The sequence below is a fragment of the Abrus precatorius genome, unplaced genomic scaffold, assembly GCF_003935025.1.
Source record: "Abrus precatorius isolate BTA unplaced genomic scaffold, Abrus_2018 Scaffold9, whole genome shotgun sequence".
In the NCBI taxonomy this organism is placed as follows: domain Eukaryota; kingdom Viridiplantae; phylum Streptophyta; class Magnoliopsida; order Fabales; family Fabaceae; genus Abrus; species Abrus precatorius.
Genome location: NW_020874439.1, coordinates 27,529,297 through 27,541,296, shown reverse-complemented (window position 1 = coordinate 27,541,296; position 12,000 = coordinate 27,529,297). Strand labels below are relative to the sequence as shown.

Sequence of the window (12,000 nt, the reverse complement as noted above, 5' to 3'; positions counted from 1 at the left end):
ATAATGTTAATTTATAATTTATTGTGATTATGTCAATTTTTTTATTCTTTTGATTGGTATTGTCAACCATTTACAACAATGACTTAATCATACATCCATGAACTGTAAAATAAATAACAGATTACGTAACTAATTATAAAAAATGATATAAATATTTTAATATTTTTCTTTGTAAATGTGTCACTAAAAATTATTTTTATCAGTATTTTTTTCAAATAATAGTTGTTATTATAAAAATTTTATAATACATCGAGAGAGTTTAATTGTTCATTTCAATTTTTTTTTATTGTTATTGTGTTATATTGATTTAGTGCTTTTTATAACATTAAAATGTAATAATTTATAATTTCTGAAATTTTAATACATTTTCAATAAATTAAAAACTATAAAACGTCTCATGGATAATGGCAACTTTGTTTTTACTGGATTCTATTAATTTTATAATGATAATAATAGTTATGAAAATTACAGTTTTATCATTATTTGAACATTTTGTATTTTCATTTTATCGTTAATATTATGATTTATTTATTTGGTGATACAGAGAGGGATACACTGGTTGACGTGATCTACGGATTATTGGAATTACTGGAACAGACTGTAACCGAGAACGTGTCCCACATTTTTTATTCATATATTATTATAATTTATTATAAACTATACTTTTATACCTTTGAATTATTATACTTTAATAATTATTATTATTTTGAGTTAATTGAGGTTGTTATGTAATTATAACAAAGTGTAATAACTGTGTGTTGCTTTTATTTTAATTATAAATATTTTTGTTCCTATGATATTAATTTATCATTATTTTTTATTATTTTATCATGAATTTTATGTTTTTATAGTAATTAAATTTTAATCGGTTAATAATATAAAAATATGTATCGCTACACTAAAACTAACATGATTAACAAGGTAAAGAGGAGTGAATGATAAGATTTTAATAAAAATAAATATTTTAAAATTTTATAATTTATAAAAATATAATATATTATCTCAAATTCGTGTCTCAATTTTTATTTATTTTCATAAACATAACCTTCCTAATTTAAAATAAAAAATTATCTCTTTATGTTTTTTGGCAAAACTTTACTTTCAAATATATTCTCAATGTACATAGTAAGTAGCAGTTGATTTTTTATAATTTGTTGTAATTAGAATTAGAAATATTTGATTTTTTTATATATACATAGTTAGTTATTTATAGTAATTTTATAAAAAAATTAAAAAATGTATATATTGTTGTTAACAAACCGTTGTGAAAATATTATAATTTAAATATAAATACTCGTAGTGAAATAAAAGGTTGTTTTGATGAATAATTAATATTTAAAATATGAAAAAAAACATGTTAACAGAGTTTAATTTCACTTTTTTTATGTAATTTATCTTATTTTAATTTTAATTGTTTATACTTAATTTTTATATGTTTAAAATTATTTAAGTATGTCATCTAGTAATCAGTAAAAATGTGATTACAAAGGTATGATGTATAGATTTTTCTATATCAGTTTTCAATAAAAAAATAAGACATGAAACTTTCAAATAAAAAATGTTATGTTTATTTAAATATTTTATAATTTTTTATTGTCACTTTGTATAAATTAATGATATGTCAAAATTTTGTTACATCTTTATTAATTATAAAGTGAATTTTTGAAATAAATTATTTAATAATTAAGAATATATAAAGATTAAATAAAATTAAAATTAAAGAAACTGCACCAACAAATGTTAATCTGAGTGACAAACGAGTTTATATTACTTAAACAAAAATAAAGACTCATATTTGAGTTATTGTGTATACAAAAAATTATTAGTAATAAATTATACATAAGTTCAACAAATGATATGAAATTTATTTATATAAAAAAGTTTGTCACTTTAATTATTCACTTAGCTTCATAGTTAAAATTTATTATTTTGCTTATAAATAAATTGTTTGATATATATATATATATATATATATATATATAGTTAAATTTTGATTATTAAAAAATAACTTTAATAATAAAGGAATTGATCATAAATATTTTACTAATTATGATCAGTATACATTTTTAGTTTGATATATTCTTTTTAATTTTGATTATTAGAAAATGACTTTAATGATAAAGGAATTAATCACAAATATTTTATCAATTATTATTAGTATTTATTTTTTTTACAAGCAAAATAGAAAACTCATTAGATTAAAAAAAGGAAAAATTTGTAAAAATTAGTGCAAGTTAAATTTATATTAAAAAAAATGTCTTGTTTTTAAACATAGTCAAAGAGTGAGTCCCAGTAATAATAAACTTTTTAAACATATTTATAAATTTCAACTAAAATTTATTAAAAATTATATAATTTTTTTATTACTCTTAAATCAATGTTATTTTTTTATACAATCAATTTTAATAAATAATCAATAGTGTTAAAAAAATATATCACTAACATTAGTCTAAAAAAATAGGTTTATCAAACTATTTTTTTAAATATATAAATTTTTATTACTCTTAAATTAATGTTATTTTTTTATACAATCGATTTTAATAAATAATCAATAGCGTTAAAAAAATATATCACTAACATTATTCTGAAAAAACAGGGGTAGTTTGCTAGTTGAGAAAAAGAAAACACACTCTATTTGTCTCTCAAATACACCTCGGATTTGAATCGCCTGTAGTTTTGAATTCGTTTAAGCGAAATTTGATAAAAAGTGATTTTGCCTTAAACTAAAACAAATTTGCTTAAGCCAATCTCACTTAAATTTAGAAAGAATAGCAAAAAAAACAAGAAGAAGAAAAAAGAAAGGAAGACTCAGAGAGAGCAAGAGTACAAGGGAGAGGGAGAGCGGGAGAAGACTAACAGAAGGGAAAAAGGGTTAGATGAAGAGAGAAGGGGAGGGGATGAGTGGGGGGTGAAAGGGAGGAGAGCTAGATGAGGAAAGAGGATGAAGGAGATTGTGTGGGCCGAAGGAAGAAGAGATGGGGGATCAGAAGAAAGAAAGGGACAGAGTAAGAGAGAGGGAGAAAAAGGGTGGCTGAATTAGAATGAGAGAAAAAAAGATGAAACAAAAATAACGAAAAGAATTAAGCAAAAATACGCAAGAAGAATAAGATGTTGTAGTGTAGCAAATTGTTTTACGTTAAACGAGCTTAAGCAAATTTATTTTAACTTAAGCCAAAATCACTTTTTACCAAAATTCGCTTAAGCGAATCTAAAACTATAGCCTGTAATTTCCGCAAGAACTGCAGACATCTGTATCCATAAATAAATTTTCAGCTTTTAAGTTTTGAAATTTTAGAAACATACAATTTTTTCAACATATTTAAATTAATTTTAGCATGCTTAAGTACGGCTCTTTTAAAAATTTATATAATTGACAATTTTATTAAAACAATAAATTTTTTTATAATAATTTTTCTCTTTGTTATAAGCTAAATGTTGAATACTTTGATTCCAGATTACTGACTTTTTTTTTTTATCTATTTATCTCTTTTTTTTAAATGAATTATTTAAATACAAAACTAACAATATGTATAAATAACTTAAATTATTTTACAATTTCTAGAAAAATAATTTAAAAAAATAAGCTGTCTTAATTAATTTTTATCAAATACATCCAATAATAAAACTTTCTTCTAAATCAATTTATATTTTTAGTAAAATAATCAAAGTAATTATTATTTTTAATTAATTTTATCCTTTATATATGATTTAGAGCTTTTAAAAACAGTAGAAATTATTAAAAATTATTTATTATACTCTATATCTTCAATATAATAAATTTTTTAAAAAAATTATAATTTTTAACTGTTTAAACATAATTTAAAAAATTGAGATTAATAAAATTATAATAAATTTTTACATCACAAGTAAATTATTTGTTGTTAAATTATCATTAACTAATTATGTAGGACTAATTCAAACACATAGTTAATACTAATGCAACACGTGTAAACTAGTTAAGACTATTTTAATAAATACAGTGATATTTAACTCATTAAAACAAAATAAATTATAAGATAAAAATGTAACTACATACGCACTTTATTTTATGATTACGAAAAATATTAGTAATATATTTTTTAATATATATTTTTTTAACACATTTTTAATTCTTAATTAAAATAAAAATTACAAAAAAGAAAATTTACATAAAATTTTATTAATAATTAAAAATATGTTAAAAATTACGTTATAACATTTCTCTTAATAAAGTGACAGGCTTGAAAGATGCAATTTTATATTTTTGAATTAATTAAAAGAGAAAAAAGAAAGAGGAACGACAGATTAGAAGTCGTTTTGGGGATAGTAGTCGTCTTCTCTTCCGGAAAAACCCAGAGGCACAATCGACGACAGGGAAGTTCCGATCTGAAGTGGCAAAACGTGAAGGAATACGAAGACGACGATGAAGAAGAAGAAGGTGCAATGGTTCTGGACTTGGGTGATTGGTTCCGTCATTTTGAGGGTCATTCTTCTCTACTTTCCCAAAAACCTCAACCTCTCTTCTCGCCCCGAAGTTTCCACCCCTCTCACCAGTCTCCGTCGCCGTATGCACTTCTTCCTCAACTATATATATTTTTGAAGTCCTATATTTTTCTCTTCGCTCATATTCAAGTTTTTCTTCTTCTCGCAGTGGCCGAGGGTTACTGGTTGAAGCAGTCATCAATGTCACCCTATGCTGGTTTGTCACTTCACTTTTTCTTTCTTCTGATTCGTTTATTAGCCAAGCTCTTTTGCATTATTATTTTGTATCACGTTAGAAAATCTCAAGCGCTTGTTCGTGTAACCAGGATCAATGTACCACGGTTCTCCTTTGTTGTTGACAATTCTTGGCCCGCTCACAGTTGCACGGTAGGTGTTATCAATTTTATCAGATTTTTTCTTGTTGCTTAGTTTTTATAGAGCCACACAGTAAATGTTTTAATGACATTGAAAACCTCGTCGGTGATGCAGAATTGAAGGACAACCCGATCATCTTTTATGCAGGTAACATTATTTGCCTTTTTACTTGCAATTAGTATGAATCCATCAACGTTTTTATTTCCTAAGCTTATGAATGATAATTGCTGCGGTCTTCGTTGCTCAATGATTATATTTTTCTTTGTTGATGAGAATATCATGACTTCGCAACTGCTCCTTTTGTGATACTAATTTGTGCTACCCAGTACTAAATGTTCTTTATATGTAAATGGTCATCCTGCCTGCCATTGTTTTTAGAATCCAAATGACACCATTCTTCATCCTTGCCTTAATCCTGATGCATATTGTGTACTTAGTTAAGCAGTAATTATCAACTCATTCCTGGATATAGCTTGGTTTTTGTGATTGCAGATGTGGTCAGTGCAATGCTAATTTGTGCTGCTGGTGAAAAGCTCCAGGTGGCATACAGTTCAAGTTTACAAATCCTTGGCCTTCATAACTTATCAGAGAATTCAGGTTGTTAGCATGTGCTACAAGCTTGTCCTTTTGTTCAAATTTCAGAGGTTTTACACTTGGGTGTGCTTCTCCCATTTTATTTGTTATTTTAAAGTGATAATAGACTAGGCATGTGACGTTGAAGACCCTTTGCAAATAAAGATATATTTTACCAGAAAAAAAGAGAGGTTTTTAATTTCATACACGTCTTATTGTGCAATAATGATGATCATAGCATGGTACTTGCAGTTAGATTACCAGATACTATTAACAACTTGATATGGAAGATGGAGTGCCAGTTTTGACGCTTGGCTTTGCTTTTCTTACTTTCTTTTGGAGAGTGTATTAAAAGTGGAAAGCAGGGAGAGGGAACGAAATGTCTCATTTATCATTATTTAGGGTTTATACATCAGATTCTGAATATATTTATTAAATGAAAGGAATAATCTGTAATTTTATTGACAGAGTTGAAACTTGTGGTTATAATTACATGTTTGTGTGGTTTCTGTAAACAAATGGATGGTAAAGATTTGTGTCAGTGTGGTTTTTGGGTGATAGAAAACATGATATTTCTATACCTTGCACTCTTTTTTCCAGAAAAAGAAAACATATTTATTGAATTGCTGAAATGAAAACATGATATTTGCAATTATTGTCTGCAGGGTAAGTTATGATCATATAATTTAATGTTAAAAGTCCCCATCAGGCTGTAGATCTTTTTGTAACTCTGAAAATTCTTTTTCATCCCTTTTGATAGCATCTTCATTGTTTCCAGAGCTCCTTCCTTCAGGAGATTTTGCTGCCCTGGTATACTTGTGGAACCCTTTCACGATAGTTGCATGTGTGGGTCTATCCACATCTTCAATTGAGAACATGATGGTTGTGTTATCACTTTATGGAGCATGTGCACGTAAGCAGCTAACTTTCTATGATTTTAATTTATGAACTTTTAGATATTTCATTGATCCCGCTGTCTCTCTCCTATCATATTTCATTGGTTTTTTTGTTGGCTTTTTTTTGGTTAAGATTTACTCACTCACCTAGTGGGATAAGGCTTGGTGGTGGTTGAATTTTTTTGGTCAGTAATGTTGGAAAAAAATGAAACTGCTCAGTGGTGGTGGTGCTGAAAAGAACAGCTAGTTTTTGGCTTCTTAGAGAAGTTTGAATTTTGATGAGAAATGGCAATATGATTCTCACTTTTTAGCTGAATGATTGCTTTTGTAAAAACAGACTTTGATAAACAATTTTTCCAATGATTTTTATTTCTATTCCTTTCTGCTTACCTGGAAATGTTTCTTGGTCTTAGGTTGCATTGAATAGAAAGAAATATGATTTTTTTTTTTTAACGTTTTGGTTAAGAGATAAAATCAATAAAACATGACTACTAAAGGGGCCTGAACTCTTGTACATGAAAAATGTTCTAAGACTGAACACCCAAGGCAACATTAACGAACAAAACTTTTATTTTCTGTTATTATTTTCTATCATGGTTTCTTGTGTATTTTGACTATTTTCTATCAAATTTGATGTCCAATATCCCTTTTGCCAGTAAGTAACTGACTGTGTTTCAGAAGAATTGCACTGGTTTACATGCTTGAGCCTTGCATTCAATGTCAAATTTGAAGTTTGATATTCATCTCTAACTTTTTTTCATGTTTTCCCTCACATACACAGGCATTATTTTGTTTGTAATTGACTTGAGTGGCAATATTTCCTATTGCTATATTCAGCAAGCTAATCAGTTTCTGGGAAATGCTAGTAAGAACTTGTCAAGAAATTGCGTAATGGGGAATCATAAAAGATTAAAGCAACATCAACTAAATATATCATTATCACCTTATATTAAGTGCCATATGATCTTCCTTTAATATTTTGTCTAATGTTGAAACTGTACTGATGTACGACAGGACTAGCTCCGCTGGCAGCTTTTGGGTGGGTTATGGCTACACACTTGTCTCTGTACCCTGTAATCCTTATTATCCCAGTATGTTGTTGCCTGAACCCATTATATTCAACATATTCTGCAAATATTTGTAGTCTTTAATTTACATTTTATCTATCTGTTAATAAATATATTATCTATTTTCAGGTGATATTGTTATTAGGATATGGTCCTGATGCCCCCCCTAGGAAATTATTCTTGCAAAGGAGCAGTTCCTCCTCAAGTGATAGTAGCTGTTCAGAGAAGGAAGTGAAAAATCACCTAAGGATGCTGAATGTATTCTCATGGAGGCCAGTTTTGCTTTTTTTGTTCTGGACTTTGCTGTGGTCATCCTACGTTTTAGTCCTCTGTGGCATTTATCTCCAACAGCAAGGTGGTCTACAGGAGTTGTTCAGAAGGTTTTGTTTAAATACTATTCATTTCTAACAATTTTCTAGTGGCAAAATTTATCTGCATATTTGTTTGTATATATTGTGTCCGGAGAATTCTTTCTGGTCATCTTAAAATCTTGTTATTATGGTGGCTGCAAGAATTTTGTGCTTAGTAGCAACTAGCAAGTAAAGACTGTTGCCTACAGGAAAGCAATTAAGAGTCTACGGAATATCATGTGAAAATGGTTAGACATAATTAAAATATCTCAAAAGCAATTACTGAAGTGCTGGCTTATTGTAACTTCTATTCATTACAGAGTCATCTAGCAGTTTTATAAAAACATCTGCTGCCGATGTATTTTCTTTTGTTTGGTTGAAAAGGAAATGGATAGAAAAGTTTTTTTTTAGAAACCAAAATTCAAGGGGCTGTTTGGTTTATAATTTTTTTTGTTTTCATTTTTAATTACAAAATTATCACTTATTTTCATTATGTTTCTTGATTTCAAAGATTTGTACAAGAAACACCAAAAACAGACGAAAAAAAAAGTTTTTTTTGGTGTTTCTTATACAAATCTTTGAAAGCAAGAAACAGTGAAAATGAGATGACAGTTTTGTTATTAAAAGTGAAAATATAAAACTTTTTTGAAACCAAACAACCCCAAAATTTTCTCTCTTTCCATTTTCTCTTCAATCAATTTTTTTTCTCTCCCTTCATTTTCTTTCCTCTCAACCAAACAAAGTTTAGATTTTGAAATTTTAGGTCCACATTACTGCTATTTGTTCATATAATGCTGGAAGCTACTGTTAACTGAAGTAAAAGATATCATGCAGTTTGGGAAGTCTAATCATTCATTTCCCAGTTTAGTTACTTGCATCGCATATATTGTGTATGCTATGCGCAGGTCTTTCTTCTATTATCCAAAAAGTATTATTCATGTTATTTCAACATCAGTGTTTAAGAAGTAAACTGTTGATTCTGGATGAATTTTGTGTGATGAGAATTAATGCTTTTACTATGTGCCAGAGGTAGATTTTACTGTATTATATATGCTCTGTTAATAAATGGTGATTGTGATTATGAAATTTACATTGTTCTTTTTCTTTTATTCTCTTTTGTTAACATCAGTATCAAGATCTGTTAAGTGTCAAATTTCACAAATTTCTTACTTAATTGAAATGGCTACTTTTTCAACTAATTGTAACTAACTTCCAGGTTGTTTATGCAGAACCTATGGCTTCATTCTTACAATACAAGACCTGTCTCCAAATATTGGTGTTTTGTGGTATGTTCTATAGGAAGGAAAACTACCACTTTTAGTGTAGACTTGAATGTTTTATTCCTCCCATCAACTTTGGCACTTATTTAGTTCTGATGACATTTGCATACAGGTATTTCTTTGCTGAAGTTTTTGATTTTTTCAGAAATTTCTTTCTGATAGTATTCCATGGGAATATTCTATTGATGATAGCACCATTAGCCTTGCGGCTTAATCACCGGCCATGCTTTCTAGCTTTTGTATATGTTGTGATATCTTCTATGTTGAAGTCTTATCCTTCAGTAAGTTGTTTATTGTTCCATCAGTTTCTTTTTTTGCCTAGATTCAAATTAGCTCTTAGAATATAAGCATAATGGTCTCACTGGGTGTTACTGAATGTATTTTTATGATTTGGAACGAGATGTCATTATCCATTTAAATGTTCAAGTTCAACCCATGTTATTGTAAGATTACATTGTCCAAAATAGAAATTAAAAGCCTAACACTTTTGATGGAAATATGGAACTGCAAATTTTAAGAAGATTGAAAATTGCTGAAATTGTCTAGTCTACTCTATTATCTATCTATAACTTGTCAGTAGTCAGACATTAAAAAGTCCTTCAATGATTTGTTTATTGTGTGAATTTTGATCATATTGCAATGATTGATCCCTGTACCGTTTTGTTTCCATTTTAACTAGGTTGGTGATTCAGCACTGTATTTGGGTTTACTCGGTTTATTTGCTTATGAACTCAAAGGTTACTTCTCTTTCTTACAGATCTTTTGTATTAAGCATGATCTCTTCTTGAATAATCAACTTCCTTGACTTTCAGATATGCAGTTTTCATTCTTCCTGCTTTCTGGTTATGTCGGGGTTTCACTACTTAGCCCTGTGATGCACAATTTATGGATTTGGAGGGTATGGATTTCTGTGTTGATCTACATTTTCAAATAGATTATTATCTTGTGATCCTCAGCTCCTCACCTTTGTAGTAATATTGGCAGGGTACTGGGAATGCAAATTTTTACTTTGCAACTGCAATTGCTTATGCATGCTTGCAGGTGCTTTATCTCTACTCGTTGATATTCGTTTCTCTCGTCATGTTAATATGTTTTTTCTTCACAAGTCATTTTAGCCAATAAATTATAATTGGAGGTCCTTGTCAAAATACATCAACCACGCACAATCACTTATTTTTTCATGATCAGAGTAGCATTTATTTATTCATCCATTTGGTAAAATGATCAGAGTGGCATTTAAACTTTTTCTTCACATTCATTGTAAGATAATATTTAGCAAATATGAACCTGGTTGAAGTTATATGCCTTTTCTTGTATATTTGTTATCGTGAGCCAAAGACTGATGCAAGATCACAAACTTAGCTCCTAGCCTCTGGGACACCATCAAGCGAAGGGGAAGGGGTGGGGAGATAGGAAGGGAAGAGGATTGTAAATTATTGTCAAGGAATCAAACCCTTTACTCTTTCCTAGATGCCCTAGCACATAACCAACTTAGCTACACCACCGGCACCTCATGAACCATGTTTTGTTTTATACACAAGTTCCTTGTTTTCAACGAATAAGAAATTAAGCATCGCAATTCATCTCTCACTCTGGCGGAGTACTGCATCAGTGCATTCCGATTGATAAATGTCTTCTATCTTTAAAATTGAATCAATTGATTTGACGTTGACAAGTTATCAAAATTAAGTGATTCATAACTTTGTCATCTTGTACACTTATGAATGCTTCTTGCTTCTCATATGGGCAGATCATTTTGGTGGTTGAGAGTGTTAGTGCCATGCTCAATCATGACAGAAAGGTCACAAAACTATCTACTGCAAAGCGTCAAAACATCAAATCTTAGGACTTGACAGTGTGCTTTCATGTGTCCGTTAAGTTTCTACGGCATCCCAAAGCTGCATGTGGACCTTGATCTTGGTTCCAAGATCCATTTTTATGCTGTCGTTCAATTCCTTTTGTCAACCTCTCATTTCTTTGGATGAGCATTTTTCCCCGCGGTTAGTGTGTTTGGACGCAAGGCTATGCAATCATGATGCTGAATGCTTGTAACTGGATAGAATCTGTTACAAGGATAAACAATCATATGATAATTTACGGTTGTTCTTAGAATTCTTTTGTTCTTGATCTAGCATTTAAGTTCCGATGGTTTCATTCTTCAATTACTATTTGAATGCAGAGCTTGGTTATTTTATTCGTTTTAAATTTTATGTTACTATTATGCAATTGCCGTTCGGAGAATCTGGAGCGCGTGTCTTGTAATCCACACCACCAGCTTATCGGAATAAACTTTTACACCAAAAACTCGAGCATATCTTCCGTTATTGACGAGTCTTTGTTGCGGTATTAACGAGTTCTATTATTGTATATCTAACTTTGAACACCTATACCCAATCTTATATCTTATTGTGTGTATATTTTTTATCTTTATATTTATCTATTCCGTTTATCAATGGCCGCATGCTCAGTCATGGTTCTGGATAGTGCAGTGTAAAATTAATCAGGTAATGGGTGTTGGGTTATAAACTAGATGCTGACCCCCTTCTCTTCGATTGAATCTATCTTCGTACTTGTTGGGTTTAGGGTTTGCAGTTAAAAAATTAGTTTTTGTTACGTTTTAATTAAATTTGTTGTTAAAATTAGTTTTAACTAATTTAATTATATTTAACAGTTTAAAATGAATTTTATCTAACTTTAAAATAAATGGATACAGTGCAGAGGAATGTTTGATTCGGACGTTCCATAGGCTGTGGGTCCCTACTCTTCAACTCCCAGTCTTCACGACTCGGCTTGCACGATGCATTTCATGCATTCTTTGTACCTGTCTATGGACATTCTTACTTACGTGTGAAGGAGTTCTTATTTTTTCAGGTCTATTTTTTATATTTATTTTTCACTTTCTATTTCTTTCTTTATTTTATTGACTTTGTACTTGAGGAGTGAGTGAGTGTGAACGTAACAGTGTTTCCATATGAAAAGAGCAGCAGCGATGAAGCAA

General features: G+C 29.3%; 1 protein-coding gene across 4 annotated transcripts; it reads left to right on the top strand.

The window, feature by feature from the left end:
* The first annotated feature begins 4,281 nt into the window (after positions 1–4,281).
* On the top strand, positions 4,282–11,404 carry LOC113849944 (phosphatidylinositol glycan anchor biosynthesis class U protein). Of its 4 annotated transcripts, none has more exons than XM_027480210.1 (14): positions 4,282–4,544; positions 4,631–4,678; positions 4,788–4,848; positions 4,951–4,983; positions 5,309–5,433; positions 6,188–6,322; positions 7,320–7,396; positions 7,502–7,752; positions 8,952–9,008; positions 9,115–9,283; positions 9,682–9,739; positions 9,815–9,900; positions 9,987–10,043; positions 10,753–11,404. In XM_027480210.1, the coding sequence occupies exons 1-14, from the start codon at positions 4,403–4,405 to the stop codon at positions 10,846–10,848; spliced, it is 1,395 nt and encodes a 464-aa protein (XP_027336011.1). In that variant the 5' UTR covers positions 4,282–4,402; the 3' UTR covers positions 10,849–11,404. The 4 variants fall into 4 exon arrangements, 3 of the variants coding, with proteins under 3 accessions (XP_027336011.1, XP_027336010.1, XP_027336012.1); XR_003502157.1 differs by having other exon boundaries at positions 4,297–4,544; positions 6,119–6,322; positions 9,823–9,900; positions 10,753–10,836; XM_027480209.1 differs by having other exon boundaries at positions 4,297–4,544; positions 6,119–6,322; positions 10,753–11,178.
* The last annotated feature ends 596 nt before the right edge of the window (positions 11,405–12,000 follow it).